General features: G+C 39.5%; 1 protein-coding gene across 1 annotated transcript in view; it reads left to right on the plus strand.

Annotated features, from left to right (window-relative positions):
- The first annotated feature begins 1,292 nt into the window (after positions 1-1,292).
- The window catches only part of Syn2 (synapsin II), a 146,279-nt gene continuing 127,951 nt past the window's right edge, over positions 1,293-19,620 (plus strand). Inside the window, exon 1 of the mRNA XM_026383057.2 lies at positions 1,293-1,672. Within this exon, the coding sequence (XP_026238842.1) occupies positions 1,293-1,672 (380 nt within the window). The remainder of the gene's footprint in view (positions 1,673-19,620) is intronic.

Raw genomic sequence — 19,620 nt, forward strand, 5'->3', positions numbered from 1 at the left:
AAAGTGGTTCAGAGGGGGTAATTTGTCCAAGGTCATTTATCACTCTAGGTGGTCTACTCGCAAAGCACATCTGCTCTGTTGTGCTCCAGTACAACGAATATGTATATCCCATGAGATATACACCATGAGAGGTGAAAGTAAAAGCCCAAGGGTCCCACAAGATTGAGAGTCCAGGCACACAGAAGGTGACAATCAGAAAAGTCCTCGTGGATGGTAAGGCAGATGTGAACAATGAATGGACTGGGAAAAACCAAACATCTTTCAACAGCACTGAATGCACCAATGCAGGTCAAGGAAGTAGACGGGGAGCCTTAGACATCCCCTTCGTGGGGTCCTGCAGAGAGGGTTTCCAAACTTCCCATGGCTTCCTCTCTCTGATCAGTGAGGAGATGGACAGAAGTCCGAGCTATTAGGTGGGCCACTGAAAATGCACCCCATGGCTCCTTCTCAGACATCAGATAGGATCCCTTTCTCTCAAAGTAGAGGAGGTAGCCCTCCCTGTGGTCTTGACCTCCTCTTGGGGTGGGGAGACACATTCTCTCAGCCTTGAGGAAGAAGGAGTCGTTTTTTTTTTTTTTAATCTCACCATACAGGGGGTCCTTGTTAGTGGGGGCGAATTATTCCTTTCTCCCTCACCTGAGGATTGGGGACATGGCTCATTTCTCCCTACCTAGCTTTGGGAAAGGAGGTGATTCTTTTCTTTCTCATTACGGGATGCAACCGTGTGTGTGTGTGTGTGTGTGTGTGTGTGTGTGTGTGTGTGTGTGTGTGTGATGGCTCCTTTTTCTCACCTCAAAGTAGGGATGCTGATACCTCTCTTCCTTCCAAAAGGAGTGGGGATGGTGTCCTGCGCCTACATCTCGGCTGGGACACGATTCTTTTCTCTCCAACCAAAAAAAGGTGGTGGGGAGAAGGACTAGCTCTCACGCCCTCTCCACACAGTCACGCTCAGGTGACGGGAGGCCTGCCTCTCCCTATCCCCCAAGTCCCTTCAGAGCTGAAAGAAGGCGGCCAGGAGCCCTCAGCTCGGGCGGCAAGGCGGGGGCGGGACCGACTCTGCGGCTCGGGGCGGGGCCAATCGTAGCCCCGCCCCTCGCCCGCCTCCCGCCTCCCGCCCAGCCTCGCGCTGCCGGGCTCGCCCGCCCAGTGCGCCGCGGCTGTCTGCTGGGCTCGCGCGCCGCCGACCGAGCCTCAGCCGCCTCAGCCGCCGCCTCAGCTTCGCCCTCCGCCCCTCGCCTCCCTCCGCGCCTCCCGGTCCCGCCGCCCCGCGCGCCCCCAGCCCCTCAAACCAGATGATGAACTTCCTGAGGCGCCGGCTGTCGGACAGCAGCTTCATCGCCAACCTGCCCAATGGCTACATGACCGACCTGCAGCGGCCCGAGCCCCAGCAGCCCCCTCCGCCACCCTCAGGGGCGGCTTCGGCCTCGTCGGCGACCCCGGCCGCCTCGCCGGGCCCCGAGCGGAGGCCGCAGCCCGCCCCAGCGCCCGCGCCGCAGCCCGCGCCGCAGCCCGCGGCGGCGCCGTCGGTGGGCAGCAGCTTCTTCAGCTCGCTGTCCCAAGCCGTGAAGCAGACGGCCGCCTCGGCGGGCCTGGTGGACGCGCCCGCGCCCGCGCCCGCCGCCGCCAGGAAGGCCAAGGTGCTGCTGGTCGTCGACGAGCCGCACACCGACTGGTAGGTGACCCGCGCCTCCCGGAGTGGGGTGGGGGGAGCGGGGAAAGCCAGGGAGAGGATGGTCCCGGGTGGTCCCCAAGGACACTGCTCAGACCAGTGCAAAGTGGGGTCCGCGTGGTCCTGCAGCAGGGAGATGGGGACGAGCGTGCGCGCGTGCGTGCGTTTGGGGGGCGAGGGAGGGCGCTGATCAGCCCGGACAGGTGACTCCAGAGTTAAAAGACTTCCTCAGATGCTCCAGATCCCCTCCACCCCACCGCCCCGAGACAGAGAAAAGGAGCTACTTTTTGCAACGGGAAAGACTCTGAAGAAATAGTTCTTTTGGGGGGTAGGGAGAAGGAAGGGGCAGACTGGACAGCTTAGACTCATTCAAACCCTAAATGAAAATGGACCCAGAAGGCCCTTTTTGAAAGACCGATTTATAAAAAAGGTTCTACTTCGTGAGACATGCAATGAATTGGGAATGAAAAAATAGGCACGGGGTGGGGTGGTGGTGATTGATTTTTTTTTTTAAACCTGGACCCTTGAAGACTGATATCAAATATGCACATCAAGGTGGATCAAATCACAGATGTAGTAGCCCAGGTGTCTGTCCATCAGCTGGTTTCCTCCGAGTGTGGCTGAAGTCTTAATAAAGTCTGTTTAATAAGATTAAAATTCTTGTAATTTGTGCAGCAGGGAAGGGATGTATGGGTTTTTGGTTTGTTTTTGTTTTTAATAATGTGGTTGTGGGGGTGGAAGCGATTGGTGGCTTTTTCCAGCCGAGAGATGAAGACCTAAATAATATATTCTGGATTTTTACAGGTGCACAATAAAAGGATCTGCCTTAATGCAGTAGATGGGAAACTTCAAGATGTTTTTCTTTTCCTTTCTTTTTCTTTCTTTTTATTTTTTTTTAAGGGATATGTGGTATTTTTCCAACTTAGAATGGTGAAGGCTGGGAAAACTGTTATCTCTAGTTGGGAAAAGCATGAATGAACGTTTAAGACTAGGAGTGGATCTGTTTGATGAAGCAGAAGGTTGACCTGTGGGATGGTGGGATGGTGAAATTGACTGGTAAAGGGCTTGAAGAAAAGAGGGCCAGAAATCTGGGATGATTTTTCCTTACCAATGTGAGGAAAGGTTTTTTTAGTTTGTTTGTTTTATTTTTTCTCAAAGGGGTTGAGGTTGGACCTGCGTGTTCCTCCCAAGAGGGAGGCACAGAGGGACCACAGAGCTGTTTATCTCCATTTCCTCTTGGCTGCTTCATTGCTTTTTCCCCTCAATCTCTCATTGAAAGGCCTTGGGGAGAGGGGGAGTGTGTGAGCTGGTAGAAGTGAGATGTAGATGTGGAGATGCTTTCCTGCTAGCTGCTGATGTGGCCATTCTAGAGTCCTCTGGGTGACTTTCGTGATTGGCTTCTTCTCCTCAACAGTGGAGTAGAAAGACCCTTGCCAGGAAATGACAGAGGTCATGCAAGGGGGTAATGGGAAAGGTATAAGAGAATATTCCAGTGCCATCGACAACCCCCATATGAGAATTGCTCTCAGTTTAAATCAACAAGTGCTTATTAAGGGGGAAGGGAAGGTAACTAAGCTCTATTGAGCATCCATTATTCGCCGAACCCTAGGAGTATAGTCAATAATGATATCCCTTTGGATTCTTACCCGTAAAACTGAGCCTTAGAAAAGGTAAGTGAAATGTTCATAGTCAAATAGCCAGCAAATGGTAGAACCAGGATTTGAATTTAGGCCTGCTCCATTGTTGTCACTCCATTATGTGATATTGCCTCATATTATTATATTATTATCAGCAATATTAATAATAAATTTCCTTTAGGGGAATAAGCAATGTGGGGACCTTTTGGAGAACTCATTCTCAAATTTGGAGACAAATGGATTCATGAAACAGTTAACAAAAAGGGATCAAGAATTATTAATTGAGACTAGTGTTTCAATAATTAATGAGAGCTGGCATTATTGGAGAAAGCTTCACAAAAGATGAATCCAGGGATAGGTATATAGCTCATTTGGTAGGGTGTTTGCCTCGCATGTTCAAGGCCCTGGTTTGATCCCCAGCACCACACACACACACACACACACACACACACACACACACACTCACACACAAACAAGATGAGTCCTGAGGAAAGGCCAGGAAAAAGGGGAGAAAAGAGAATGACATTGGTGTTTCATTTTTCTGTGTAAGAATCTGACCCTTATTCATTTTTTCCTGATCTCTCATCCTGTTGAGGCTATTTGTTTAAGTCTAAGTGCTAGTTAGGTACACAGAGGTAGATAGAAAATTATTTTGTATTTGTACTATAAAGCTGCTGCATATCTGTGTTTTAGTTAGAAATGCTTCAGTAGATTGAGATCTGCAACTCTCATTGTATAGTATTATTTTCTAGGAAGAGTACCTGGCATAAACCAGAGAATTTGCCTTGCCCTAGAGACTAGACTTCTGATAGAAGTAATAGAAGCCACTTTCCTGTGGGCTGACTCCCAACTGCTTTCTGATTTTCTCTGAAGTAATAACATTGATTTATTAAAACTCATAAGCCCAGTTTGAGTCTAGTGCTTGACGGCACTTCTGTGCTTCTGTGTTTTTGTGCTTAATAGCAATTTCCAGAATTGCAGACTTTTTCGTCTTCTAACATAGGTCTTAATTTGTTAAAAACAACTCAGTTAAATATTGATGAATGATTTTATTGAAAGATTCCTATGAATTAGGGAGCAGGTGCCTGCTTATGACAAGCACAGTACCTTACAAAGGTGGTTTTGGCTCAAAACAGATTTTGGTAAATCTGTCTCACAGTTTAAGCTACTTAGATAGCATTCAGTAAGCAGGTATCATATATACCTGCTTCATTTTCCTGGTGTTTAAATAGGAAATCAGAGAGTAATCTCCCAGTAGAATTTAAGAATATTGGTCCCATCGGAATTATAGAATGCTAAAATAAAGAATGTTTTTAACAAGCATTTAAATAATTGGAGATTTTAAAAGAAAAGCTTAAAATAGGCACCCTCTCAGAACATCCTTTATACGTAGCAGATTTCTTTGAATTTCTATTAGTGTAATTGTGGGCAATGTAATTTGGAGACCTTACTACTGACTAGGTTGATGGGAAAATTGGAGGGTGTTTCTCTCTCTCTCTTTTGCTTGAAATATTTTCATGTTGCCTGAGTTATTTAGATTAATTGCACACTAAAAGATCATTGAAAAATGTGAATGTTCCACTAAAAAATGAAGTCAAGTTCATTATATAAGTTATTCGTTATTAGTAGTATTTTTATATCATCAGAAAATGTATGACTTCAGGTTCATTTCTAAATTTGAAGTGCAATTAGGATTGCACTTTAATGTTCTTTATACTTAAACAAGGAACTGGTACCAATTTGTGTATGTCATCTTTTTTTTTTTTTTCTGTATTATCTTCTCACTGGTGAAGAGGTAAGTTTTCATTCAGATTCTCCTCAGCCTCCATTTCATTGGTTCTGATCCCAGTGGCCAAGTTAGCTTTTCATTCTGGCACATTTCACTGTTTTATTTGAAAATCAGCATAACTGGGCACTCTTAATTTCCTAGATACAGCAGATGTGATAATTCAACAGATGTTCATTGAGCACCTTCTCTTTATAAGGTTCATTTGCTAAGAAAAGTGGGAAATAGTATCTGATTTCTAAGAGCTTACCCTCCAGGTGGGGAGATAAGAAAAGTAAAAAAAAATTAAAAAGTTTACTAGAAATTATCCCTGTGTTCAAAGTGTGGTCCTTGCCAGTGGTATTAGCATCAACCAGGAGCTTTTTGAGCTACACCCTTTCAGGTTCCACCTTACATCTTCTGAATTGGAATTTATACTTATACAAGTATCTCCAGGTGATTCATCATCACACTAATTTGAGATGCATCAAACAGAAGGATATGTGATTAGTGCTAAAGGCATGGGTACAACATCAACTACTGTCATTTATTGAGCAGTTTCTATATGCCAGATGGTAGTAGAAACACTTTATAAATCTCTTTAACTCTCAACAATAGTAGTATAATTCTGTAGAAGTTTAAAAGAGAGAGAGAGATGTGGGCTAGAGTAGGCTTCATGGCAGAAGTGAGATTTGAACTGAACCTTGAAGAAATTTGAGGAAATAGATATATACTACCTGTCTTCTACTTTCCTTACTTTTATTTTTTTCCATCCCTGACTCTCAAGGACTGATGGAAACTTTTGCTTATATATAGCATTTAAACTTGAAGGAACTTGAATGATCATCTAACCCAGAGAATGGAATGATTTGCCCAAGGTCAAATAAGAAGTTAGCAAGAGAACAGGAACTAGATTTACATCTTCTGACTCCAATTCAAGTTTCTTAAGTTACTCTGAGAAGATTCTCAATTTAGTCCCAGTTCTACTTTAAAAAATACTGTTTGCATCTGCTTCTTTTAAAGGCTCATTGTGGAGTTATTAGAAAGTGCTTAAAAAAAGAATGACTTAAGAATATCACACTGTAGCCACATCAGCAATTATACTGTTTCTTATTTGGGCTATTATTGTTTCAAAATGGTTGGAAAAAACTCTTAGAAAACCAGTTATCAGAGGCTGGGGATATGGCTCAAGTACTAGTGCGCTCACCTGGCATGTGTGAGACACTGGGTTCGATCTTCAGCACCACATAAAAATAAAATAAAGATATTGTGTCTACCTAAAGCTAAAAAAAAAATATTAAAAAAAGAAAGAAAACCAGTCATCAAAATCCAACAATCCAACGATCTGCTGGTGATGTGGCACACACCTATAATCCAGAGACTCAGGCAGCAGGATTGCTTTAGCTAGGCCCTAATCAACTTAGTGAGACCCTGTCTCAAAACAGAAAAAAATAAAAAGGGCGGAAGATATGACTCAGTGGTTAAGCATCCCTGGGTTCAACCCCTGGTACAAAAATAAAAAATAAATAAATAAATCCAGCAATCTAATTGGACCTATGCTATAATGATGATATTCCTTTCAGGAACCCATCTCTATATCAACATTAGCATTTTTAATATGTTGCTTGGTCAAAAGGAATGAAAAGTCAAAATAGGAAATGCATGTGTTTCCCTCACATTTACCAAACATGGTTCAGTACAGTTGAGCATCTAAATACAAGCCAAGTGCTAGGGATGTAAGTATAAATTGAACAGTAGTCTAGTATATTGGAATCTTCTAGTGCATGGGAAGAGGATAGTTTTTTGTTTGTTTTGTTTTTAATATTGGGGATTGAACCAGAGGAACTTTGCCACTGAGCCAGCCCTTTTTTATTTTTTATTTTGAGACTGGGTCTCAATAAATTGCTTAGGGCCTTTCTAATTTGCTGAGACTGGCCTTGAACTTGTGATTCTCCTACTGCAGCCTCTTGAGTTGCTGGGATTACTGGCATGCACCACCATGCCAGGTGATAAGAGGATAGTTTTAAACAGGGTTTTAATATAACATGATAATAAGTTGTATAAGGTGTTATGGGAACATAGAGATAGGTTATTCTGGGGAATAAAGATGTTGAAGTTTGAAATCTTCCATAAGAATGTGTCACTGTGTATTCTTAGGTAAACCACTTTGCATCTTTGGACTTTGATTCTCTAAAATTGGTCAAATGAGAGGATTGAAACAGACTCTCTAAGATCCTTTCTAGTACTGCAATATTTCTATGGAACAGTTTTGTGTCATATTCTTTCAAAAAACTTTAGCTCTGTCATTATTCCTGTACATGTCAATATATGATTAAACATTTCCTTGAATGAAAAGCTCATCTTGGATTAATTTCCATTTATACCACCTTCTTTCAATGTTGCTACCATGTATTGACTTGGAAATAAAGACTTAATCCTGTAAAGTGTGCTGTGTGTTTCCTTTTTAAGGATGAGAATTGGGGATTTTTATTTAGTTCTTCTCTTCCTGATAGACCTAAGACCTTTTGTATACATATGTTGAATGGTGTTTACTTCTCAATTGCTGCTTTACAGTCTCATTTTATCTTCACAATGATCCTGAGTATTAGGTTGAATATCTATTTCATAGATTACAGACTCAGAAAAGTAGTCACTTGTGTAAGATTAGGTAACTATTAAGCTGAAGTGTCTGGATCTGAACCTAGATTATTTGGAAAAGAAAAAAAAATAAAGCCAAATTCTACAGGAGAAAAATTTAGTGACAGTTTTTGTTTTTCTTTTAAATTTATTTTGAGACAGGGCCTCACTGAGTTGCCCAGGCTGGCCTTGAATTTATGATCCTCCTGCCTCCAAAATAGCTAGGATTAGGTGACAGTTTTTCTTATAAAAAGATTATTTTTCTTGCAAATATAGTTACCATGGGATTCATTTAAATAGTATGTCCCCCCTACTTTTGAAATTCCTGAGTTTATAAAAAGTTGATATACACAGATTTTTCAAGATGATATCTACCATCTATCCTGGGGGAAGGGTTAAATGCAGTGCCCTCAGGATGGAGGATCGCATCATGGATTTGTGTGTGTGTGTGTGTGTGTGTGTGTGTGTGTGCGCGCGTGCGCGCACACTCCCACTATGTGGGCAACTCTAAATCTTGTGAGACCCTCTGCATGTTCACTGGATGGCATTGTCATCTAACATAGGGGCAACTGGTTACCAGAAGGCTATAATATCCCTTCAGAGAGAGGAGATATAGAATAAGGCCAGTGACCTATGGAGCGAATAAAGTGAGCAGATACTACAGTTTCTGAACTCTAGGAATGCCCATGCAGCATGACTATGAGGAAGGGGATGTATACAGGCTCTGGTGTTTATATTTTGACAGCAGGCATTTCTGAAGTGTTAACCGTTCACTGAAAGGTGTAAAGTAGGTTAAGATTATGTTCAGTCACCCTATTTTCTCTTCTTCAGCAACATGAAACAATGTGGCTTTATAGGATTGAAAACCTAGGATGGAGATCTGGTCCATTGTTAGCCATAGGACTTTATTATATTTATATAATGCCTTTCTCCCATTTGACAAATTTTCACTGGGGGCCTACTATGAACCAGACACTGTTTTAGGTTTTGAAATAAAACAAAAATTGGGCTGGATAGTGATAGAGTGCTTGCCTAGCATGTGTGAGGAACTGGGTTCAGTCCTCAGCATTACACAAAAATAAGTAAAGTTATTATGTCCATCTATAAGTGGAAATATTTTTTAAAAATTAGTTATGTTATCTGTAAAATGCTGATAACAATATGTATGTTTCAAAAAATGTTACGAGAATTCAAAAAAATAAGGTCCTGGAAAAGCACTTCATATGAGCTAAAGAGCCACAGTTTCTGATGCATCCTTCCCTGTTTCCAATTGCAGATACCCACCTTATTTTGATCCCATTTTTTTGAGTGCTCCAAATTTTGTTGGGCAGGTAATTGTTTAATTTTGCACACTTCAAAGAGAGAATCTTTTTTTTTCCTTAAATTGAGAGTCACTGGCTCAAAGATAATGTCATTGGAAGTTTTTTTTTTTTGTTGTATTTTATAAAAAGACAATCTAATTTAGTTAGTTTTTTTTCTTTCTCTCTCTTTTTTTTTTTTTCAGAAAGAAACATTACCATTTAACTCAGCTATATTTAACAGGGGCAGAGCTACACGAATCTTTATTTAATAATTACCTAAATTCTAAAATAGCTCGAGTTCAGTTCTACTTGTGACTAATAAAGAATGGCTACAAAGGAAGTGAAGGAAGAGAGAAATATACAGAATACCTTCAGAACGTGACGTCTGTATTTTCTCTATCCAGTCCATCTTTCACATTGTTTTCAGAATATATATAAACCAAACAAAATAAAAGCAACCACAGGTCTTTTGAAGTTAATATCCTTCTTAACATTTTTCTCTAACACACACTGTTCATTACATTTATTTACAACTGGCTCCAGCTTATTTTTTATTTTTATTTTTGACATTTTGCAACAGGGGCTTGCAAAGTTGCCCAGGCTGGCTTCTGACTTGTGCCCCTCCTGCATCAGCCTTCTGAATTGCTGGGATTACAGGTGTGCACCTCTGCACCTGGCTGTTTCTCTCTTATCCTCATACTACTTTTCCTTATTGCATTTTCAATGGATGGGAGTACTAATTGTTTAAAAAGACCCACCCCTCCTGCCTTTTCCATTTCTTGCTGCAAATTTCATTCCTTTTTCCTTCTGTTCATGCTCTCATTTTCTACGGATTGCTTCTTCCATTGGTTGCTCCATCTGTGTACATAAATCAGTGAAAAACTGCTCCTAACAACAACCTCCTCCTCCTCCTCCTCCCTTCTTTATTTTTTGATTATCACATATTGAACCCAGGGGCACTCTACACTGAGCCACATCCCTAGCCCTTTTTAGTTTTAGTTTTGGCTTTGAAACAGCCTAGCTAAGTTGCTTAGGGTCTTTCTAAGTTGCGGAGGCTGCCCTTGAACTTGCAATCCTCCTGCCTTAGTCTCCTGAGCTACTAGGCAGATAGACGTGAGCCATCATGCCCTGCTCTCTTTACCTTCTTAATCACCTCCAAATGTGAAAGAGAATTGTCACTGTTTTTTCTACTTCCTTATTCTATATTTGCCCTTCTCCTCTGACCTTGGGTTTTGCTCTCTCTGTAATACTGAAATTGTTCTTATTGGGAAACCTAATTGCTAAATCCAGACGAAGATGCCAGTCTAGACCTTCATTGATGGGCTTGACAGTTGTTTATCTTCCCTTTGGAAGTCCCTTGACTACTCAACACTGTCCTCTTTAAGTTTCTTTACCTGCCTCATTAAATGTAGATGTTCCTCAGGGGACCATTTTCTGCTCATTTTCTTTTTCCTTCCACTTACTATCCTTGGTCCATCTATTCTCAAGATGTCAGTTACCTCCTAAATGTAATCTGTTCCTATCTCTTTACTTTTAAGCCCAGAAATTTGTCTTGATTTTCAGATTTTATGTTCAGTTGCCAACTGGACATTTCCATCTGGTTGGTTAAAGGTAACTCAAGCTCATTTGATCTAATATCCAATTCCTTATTTTCCTCCCTATTTCAGTTCTTCTCATATTCATTTTCAATTGGGGACACCAGTGGGTGCCTGTTTCAAGGTCTCATTACATTTCACCCAGCACTTCTGCAAGCCTCTTCATGACTTCCACCTAATAACCTAAATGAAATATTTAAAATGCAAATTTGACATTTTTATCTCTTTGCTTAAAGCTTTTAAGTAGCTTCCCATGTCCTATAGGTAAAGTTCATGCTCCTCTAGTGATTTGACCCCTGCTTTCTTCTCCAGTCCCCTTCTAATCATATCCATCCCTAGACTTCTTTTTCTAGTAATCCTGAACTGTTTGCAGTTCCATATACAAAATGGGATTCTCCTTGTCTTTGCTTAAGCTATCTACTACTGCTGTGATTGTCTTGGTTTTCTTTTCCTTCCTTTTATTGACTAAACTCATATCTGTTTTGAAATTGAGATGGGTGTTTACTTTTGCAGAAACCCTTCTACAAGTCCTAGATTTTATTGGGAATCTATGCCCCCTTCATAGCCCTTTTCCATCCTGTGGGTGTCTTTATCACTGGACTCAGCACAGAGATTCATTTATTTGTATGCCTCCCCCGCAAGATAGTGAGTTTGAGGAAAGGATTCGTGTTTTATTCACATTTGCATTCTTAGCACCAAGTAGAAGACCTGACACATAGTTTGAGGTCAACAAGTCTTTGCTTTCTTGAGTTGAGCAGAGATTCAGAGAATGAGAAAGGAAACAATGGAGCTTTAAGAAGTATCCTAGGATTTGAGGTATATGTTATATTAAAAGTTACCCTTATTCTCTTCAAATAGAAGCATTAGAAAATTCACTTTTATCTTCTATGACTGTTGAATTAAGGACTAATTTTCAAACACTCTAAATCACAAATCTTTAGAGATTTATCTCTGAATGAGAGAAAGCCATGGCAGCCAATAATACTGGAAATTATTATCTGGTTCACAGCAGCTCTGAGCACAGGAAGGGCAAAAGGAATAAAACCAACGACTGAGTTTCCCTTATCTATCCTCTACTGAACCTTGACTCTTATGGAGCCATTTTTTTTTTTTAAGTTAACCCTGCCTTCTCACCATATCCCCAGTGAGAGAAATTTCCCCTCATTGTGAAGGTCTAATCTTGGGCCACCAGAGCTGCTTATTTCATAAGAGAAGAAATCCTTATGGATTATTGCTTTGCCTGTGTGCTTATCAAAGTTTTGTGTGCCTTCCTCCACACAGTTTTTTTCCTGTTCTTGCAAGTACAATGTGGGAATTGTTTAATTTGCTGATCAATATGGGCTCTTCAGAACTATTACAAATAATATATTTGTTTTCTTGGAAATGAAACTTTAATTATTGTTAACAATATAATGGTAGAGTTTGGGAGAACCAAAACAGCACTGTGATTGACAAATGTTGAAAGAAAGTACAAGCCTTCATGATCTGTCTGTGCATATGATCTTAGTCTTATCTTTTTTGACTACTCTTCATTTTGATATAGCCATGACAGACTACTTAAGAGACTCCAGACTACTGTAGCTACTACTGCTACCTGAAAGGATCTTATTTTCCTGTGTCTTTGCCTGGATAATTCTGGATAATCTTCAAGACTCAGTTCAATTGTTGCTTTTCTATCCTTTGACCCAAATCTCCCTATTTCCTGTGCCTCTCTCCATCCTGATAACCGCTGTTTTACTTTCTATCTATATATTGACCTTTATAAAAATATGGTACAGAGTAGCAAAGATGTAGAATAAGCCAGTCAAGAAATATAATGTACAACAGGACCACCATAGTTAATAGTGTATTGTATTCAGGATTTTTGCTTAATGAGTAGAAGATAACTGCTCTTGCCACAGTGAGGGAGAATGGGTCACTCTGTGAGATGATGAATATGTTAGTTCAATCCTTCACTATTGAAATCATTTTACTATATATGCATCCCAGAGTGTTGTTGTATACTTTAAATATTCACAATAAAAATTATTTTTAAAGTACACATATATTATTTTTAATTGCAGTTTTTGATTCATTTAGAGGCAGGGCTAGAGATTATCCTTTTAAAATTCTTTCAGTATATTAAAAATCATGATATGCTTGGTGCCTCTCTTAGCAATTAACTCTGTAATTATGATGAGGTTTTATTTGTCTGTCTTCCCCACCTTTGACAATGCTGAAATTCCCTTGAAGGCAATGACTTTAACTTTATTTCAGCATTCCCAGCATTTGGTAGAAAAAATAAATTTTCCAGAAATTACTCTTAAACCAGTAAGTGAGTGATTCATGAAAGTATCAATGATGAGCAAAAGAAACTCTTTAGTTCTTTAGAAATACAAATAATAGCTACATTAACTAAAGTGACTAGTCAACAACAGGTGGTGTATATAAAATCTTTTTATAAAATGTAAAGCAGTATAAAAGCATTAATTATTGCTACTAGATTATAATTTCCTACACCCTCCCTTACATGACGCTGATGAGGTTATCTGTTCTCCCTGTCGCTGGTGCACCCTTCTCTGGGGTGCACAAACACTCGTGTTTGCTTGCTCCTTCTGGAGAACAGCTACTTTCTGCTTTTTCTCTCTCAGTTTAAACACTGAGATGTCATTGTTTCATTGAACCTTTCTCAAGCTTTAGGTCTATTCTTTTCCTCCTCCTGTCTACGACAATTCTTTCATTCCAGTCTGCTCAAGCACAGCCCTAATCCTTTTCCAGGATTTATACCTCTTACCTGTTTTTCTGTACAAGGGGCCTAACAACTTTACCCAATAACACCAGCCTGATTCAATCCTTCATATAGAGGCTTGGACTTTGTGGGAGGAAATTTGAGGTAATGTTTATCTACTGTGGACTTGAATCCTTGGAGGGCCCCAGTATTGATAATAATGATAACACAGATCCAGTGATGTAGAGTGATTCCTTTCTTTTTTGGATCTTTGATGCAAACTTTAGGGAGTTATACAAGTATTTTGCCCTTTTTGGTCCCTATCTTCTTTTGATAAATATCTTTAAGTTTTACAAGAGTCCTGTGTCCACTAATATTTTAACTGCCGGATAAAAAAGCACCAATGAAAGATTAATGAGCTAAACAATCTGCCAACAACTAGTAACTGCACTGTGTTAGCTGCTGGGAGGGCTGTGAAACCAGTGAAATACTTGGAACCAGATAATTATAGAATGTATGCTTTCAATGTGGAGAATGCATTCAGAATCTCAAAGAGACAATTAGTATAATATAATGGAAAGAGCATTGCAAATACTTAAAACATCTGGGTTGAAATCCGTACTGTGCCAACTAACATTTGGTATCACAATATGCAATTGAACTTTTGAAGCCTCAATTTCTCTTTCAAAAGTTAGGGATATGAGCCAAGTTTTCTTTCTTTAGAGCTTTAGAGGTTCTTATAAATTAAATGGTCTCTACAAATTGAATGACATGTGAAAGTTGGATTGTTTGACAGTGTAGGATGGTTCAGAGAAGGAAGAAGACACTGGATTGGAGAAGTCAGAATAGGGCTTGCAGAAGGGCAAGATCTGAACTGGGCTTTGCAGGATAAGTGTGATTTAGATTAATGAGGAAGGAGAAGGGACTTTCAGTTAAGAGGAAGAGAAAGCAAAAGCATAATAACAGTAATGAATAAGAGGTATACAGAACAGATTTCATGTAGATAAAAGAGGGAAAGAAATTTGGGGCTGGGGTTGTAGCTCAGTGGTAGAATGCTTGCCTTGCATGCATGGGGTTTGACCCTCAGCACCATATAAAAATAAATAAATAAAATAAAGATGTTGTGTCTATCTACAACTGAAAACAAAATTAAAAAAAGAAATTTGGACAAGTGGGAAGGGAACAATGATGATAATATGTAATGTTTTAGAGGCAGGCACTGGTTTAAGTGGATGTATTAACTCATGTAAGAGGTTATGAAGTAGATTACTGTTAATCTAATTTTACAAATGAGGACTCTAAAGCTTACAGGATATGAACTGGGGGAGTCCATCATCCATGCTCTTAACCGCCATGCTCTGTAATCTCTGTTCTAGACTTTTCCTTGCCTAAACACCTTGGTGTTTCTTCTCCTCAGTGACATAGGAACATGTTTGTCCTTGGGCTACTTCTTATTCTCTGTGAGCTTCTGATTCTTCATCTATAAAAGCAGATAAAATACATCTCAGAAAGTTCTTACAAGAATCAATTGAAATAGATGTTGAAAATGTCCAACATCATGATTGGCATGTGAGAGGTGTTCAATAAATATTCCACCATGTCAAACAGATTTTTGTAGCAGCTTTAAGACAACAACTTACCACATGAGTATATATTTATAGGAGGCTTCAAGTCAAGTAATATCATTTGTAGACAGGTTTGTAGACAGGTTTCATGACAGTTAAAAAAAATAAAGAAAAAGAAAAATAGAACAAACCTGGATGAATATTTCTTCATTTTTGTTTTGTAGCTTGTTGTACATAGTTTTGAAAACACTGATTACCTGTGTTTTGAAACAGTCTCCAAGGAAGATGTTCTTCAGCTGATTTATTTGTGGAAACTTTATACTTTGAGTACTGTCACATCCATGCTTCACTTAATCCTCTAGGCAGTAGTATCTAAGGTGCAGTCATTAATATTACTCTCATTTTACTTATTAAGGAATTAAGATCAGAGGAGGAAGAGGATTACCCACACTCTAATACCCAGGAAGTGATGGAGTCAGGACCAGGACCCAGGCTTTGGCTTTGACAATGTGTATATTTCTTTGTGCCTCCTGGATTGAGTCTCAGGTGCCGTAGAGCTAGATAGTGAGCTAATCTGGTTGGAAACTTGCTTTAAGTATCAATATCAATTCAGACCATTTTCCAGATTTATTTGTTTTCCAAGGACATCTAGCTTAATTATTTCACTTTGGTGCTACCTGGGAATCTCTTACAGAAACTGCCAGATTCTAACACAAAAAGCTGATAGATGGTGCCATGGATGGTGGTGGTGGAAAGATTGAGAATGAACCAATTTGGGCCGTGACAAGTTGCTATTGCTCTTCTCTGAATCTTATCTTCCTCATCCGTAAAACCAGAGAAATAGTACCTGTCCTTCTTTCTTCACAAGATACTCTTTGGAAGGACTTTGCATACTGTAACATATACAGAGGGTTCCAGTAGAGGGTATGGGCTAACTATAGCAACTGGGGGGCAGGGGATCCAGAGTAGATATGAAAAAGAAGTCTCCATTTACTTTCCTCTTAAATATGACCATGGGCAGTTTTCTAGTTATACTTTGGGGAGAAAATCAGTTTTCTCCAAAATTAGGACTGCTGGTTCTGGTCAGAACTATGGAGGCAGTGAGTATTGTTTACTGTGCCTTCTCTTCCCACTGGTGCCTCTTATTTTCTGTCCGTGGACATGTGTCTTATGACTGGGGACCCGTACCAGAGGTGGACATATTTTCTGAAACAAAATTGTGACGTGAAGTCTCATATTCCAGTACAAAAAGTAGTCTGGAAGACTTTTAGATGCAGAAATATGGGGGAAATTTTGGTGATTGGAGATGATGAGACTGAAAATTTGAAATCGGCAGGTTCTTGGAAGATGTAGGCCAAATTGCTATCGGCAGCCCTATTTTCTTGCCCTTAGTTTTCAGTAGATTGAATTAATCTTAGCTCAGCTATGAGTTGTTAATGACCTTTGGCAATCTTTTTCAGATTTTTAGACAGTACTGGAAAGTACAAAAATTTCCCTACCTACCCGAAAATTCTACTCTTTGAAAGAATAAACTATTAATTGATATGGCAAAGTGGAATGAAACTGATTTTCCTGTATCCTCCAAATGACTTATACAGTCAGTTTTAGTTGGAAAAAAAATTCCCTCAAATGTGACGTTGGGAGGAAATTGTAGCATTTTTGATTCTGCAATAAGTTCATATGTTTAAGTAAAACTTAACTTGTTATGTATATTGACTTTGTATATCATCTCATTTAATGTCACCTTAATCTTGTGATCAATTGGTATAATTTCCTATTTAGATTAAGAAACCAAGGTGCAGAGAATTGTGATTTGCATAAAGTTATAACACTGAAGTAGGCAGAGCTCCGTCTCAAATCTGGACTCTTTATGCCTTTTCTCCTTGCTTAATGCCTCTTTCTCTGTGCAGCCAAACTCCTTTCTGAACTCTGCATTAATCTATTGATGATGCTTTTGCATAAAATCACCAAGGATGGATAAAAAATTGCTTAACCTGGGAAGAGCCTGTATGGTTTGTGACAGGTGTTGCGTAGGTTGGTTGAAAAATAACTTAAAAAATTGTCTCCTTTTCCTGGTGTGTTTTTGTTAATGCTTATAATACTTTAATGACTTAGGAGTCCTTCTGCTGCCTCTGGTATATCTCAGACTGATTTTAAGATGTCAGGAAAGGGGATTTACTCTCCAGAACTCAATTCCTTTCAAGCTTCTTATTTTTCTTTGTATCTCAAAATTTATTTCTTAGCCAGAACTCAGGGTGGCATCAGACTTAAGTTTTTATTAAAACGACTGTTCTTTGCTGATCTATTTTTTCTTTCTCTCTCTCTTTTAATGTGTTCCCTTTTCTACATCCTTTCCTTCCCCCATTAATTCCAGCTGTAGTTATATGGAAAGTTTGGGTCAAAAGTGAATTTCAGGCCAGGGAAAGGATTGCTGAAGCTCCTTCTCCTTTAACCACTGGTGTCTCCTGGAGGTCTCAGGGGCTCCCCCGCTGCCTTGGCCACTCCAGATGCTGTGTTCTTCTCCAGACTCTTTAGGACCAAAGATCTTGGCAGTAGCTTTAAAGGAAGAAAGACTCCTCAGAGATTCTTCTGTGGGCTGATTTGGGTTTCCCATAGTTAAATCCTAGAAGTAGACACACGGAGATGAGCCTTTGTTTGTTTTAATGATCCACCTCCTCTCCCCTTGAGGCGGTGTTTATTTTGGGGTTTCCCATGATTCATTCATTCTTTCCTGACTCTCCAAAAGGAACTGGTGCTATAATGCTGCTGAGCACAAGGAGACATTGTCTTGTCTGCACGAAGCTTATAGTTCAGTGGGAAGACAGGGAATTAAAAAAGCAATGTGATAAAGTGTGATTTATTGCTATATCAGTGTGGTTAAAGGAAGTTTTAAATAGAAAACATTTATCATAATTTCACTATAGTGGGGCAGCTGTTTTCACATTTTTCCATATTCTCTTCCAATATTTGTCCAAATACAAACATATTTTACATAATTATGATTATAGTGTAGCTATTATTTCACTTTTCTTATAAATAACTATCTTCTTAGTAATTTTGTGGAATAATATATAGACTATTAATAACTGTATTTACATAGTATTAATAGTGGCATTTTTTCATGACTGAATGTACCATGATTTCTTCAATTATCTTTCTCTTAGAGAACTGTGTTGACTTCTAGTTTTCACCATTATTTCATAGCATTCTTGATTTTAGGAGAGAAACTATTTGGTGAAAGATTATTATGAGATGTAGTTTTGATCGGTAATGTTATATTGTAATATCTATAAAAGTTTCCCTGTAAGTTTTTTTTCCAATTTGTAATCCATCAAACATTTTTTACCTTGTTTTTTTTTTTGGTCTTTTTAATCCTTTTTTGTATTTTTTTATACTTTTTTAGTAATTGTTTTTTACAGGGCTGAGGACCGAACCCAGGGCCTTACGCATGCTAGGCAAGCGCTCTGCCACTGGGCTAAATCCCCAACCCCCCATCAAACATTTTTACCTCACTTTCCAGCATATGATATTATCTTTTTGAGTGTTAGCATGATAGGCATAAAGTAGCATTTGACTATTTTAACATGTATTTCTCTGAGTACTGGTACAGGCTAAATGTTTTCCCTAATGTTTGTTTAAAAGCACATGAAACATCTGTTCTTACCTTTTGGCAACTTACCTGGTGGTTTGATTTTGCATGGGACATTCATGATCAATGAAGAGGAGCGCATGGCAGTGTCCAGATGCCTTTTTGGGTTCTTGTTTCAATTCGGCAAAAAACCCATCTGGGATTATAGAGTCATGAAAACGGTTCTTTAAGCCAAAGTCAGTGGCGGTGGAGAGGACTGACACTTAGAGCATAGGTTGAGTGTTTCCTTGGGGCAAAGGCCATGTTTTATTCAGCAGCTTGACTGATAATAGGCCTCAAAAAATTGTTGCAGGAATAAAAAATTCTTGGGGCACTGGATAGTCTTCTCCAGTGCTACTCCTACCTCATCTGCATTGCCTAAAATTTCCCCATGTAAGTTGAATTCTTTGAGTTTTCAAAGACTTCCTAATCTTGGAGGCCTCTAAGATGTGATCACCATAGGAGGGTAAGTATGGTGTCTCTCACTCAGTGTGATGGAGATGGTGACCGCGATACCCAGAGGGCTGGAATACATGTCTAATGGTGGATATCAGGAGAGATGCTCTGAAGAGTGGTAGCAGCTGTCAGAAATAAACCTCATCTATTGCAGAGTCCTAGGAACATAAGAACTGGGAAATAGCCTTATCATTCACCTGAGTCCTGGTGTCCTTATATTAAATGTGCATGCAAATGCCTCTTTTCTAGGGCTATATTGAGATTTAATTGAAATAAAGCAAGTTAGGAAAGTGCTCTGTAAACTCTCAAGCGCTATATAAATAAAAAACCTTTGTCACCATCACTATCATGTAGGAGACCCACCAAATACAGTGGTGAAATTACTTTTATTATTTGCCAGGAGCTAAATCTATTCTTTGTATTTTGCAGTCCTTATCATTTGAGGAAGAAATTGAAGTTTCTAAAATATTATCCCCCAGCCACAAGAAAATAATGAGGAAGGATGGAGGATAGAGAGGTAGCTTTGGGGAGTATATAGACTTTGTTAGCTTTTCATCACATTCGCAAACAAATAGCAGCTTTCTGCCCAAGTCCATTTCCTATCGGTCAGTGGAAAGAGAAAAGCAAAGCATGGGCCATGTCTTATTTGGTTTGTTATAT

The sequence above is a fragment of the Urocitellus parryii genome, chromosome 16, assembly GCF_045843805.1.
Source record: "Urocitellus parryii isolate mUroPar1 chromosome 16, mUroPar1.hap1, whole genome shotgun sequence".
Lineage (NCBI taxonomy): Eukaryota > Metazoa > Chordata > Mammalia > Rodentia > Sciuridae > Urocitellus > Urocitellus parryii.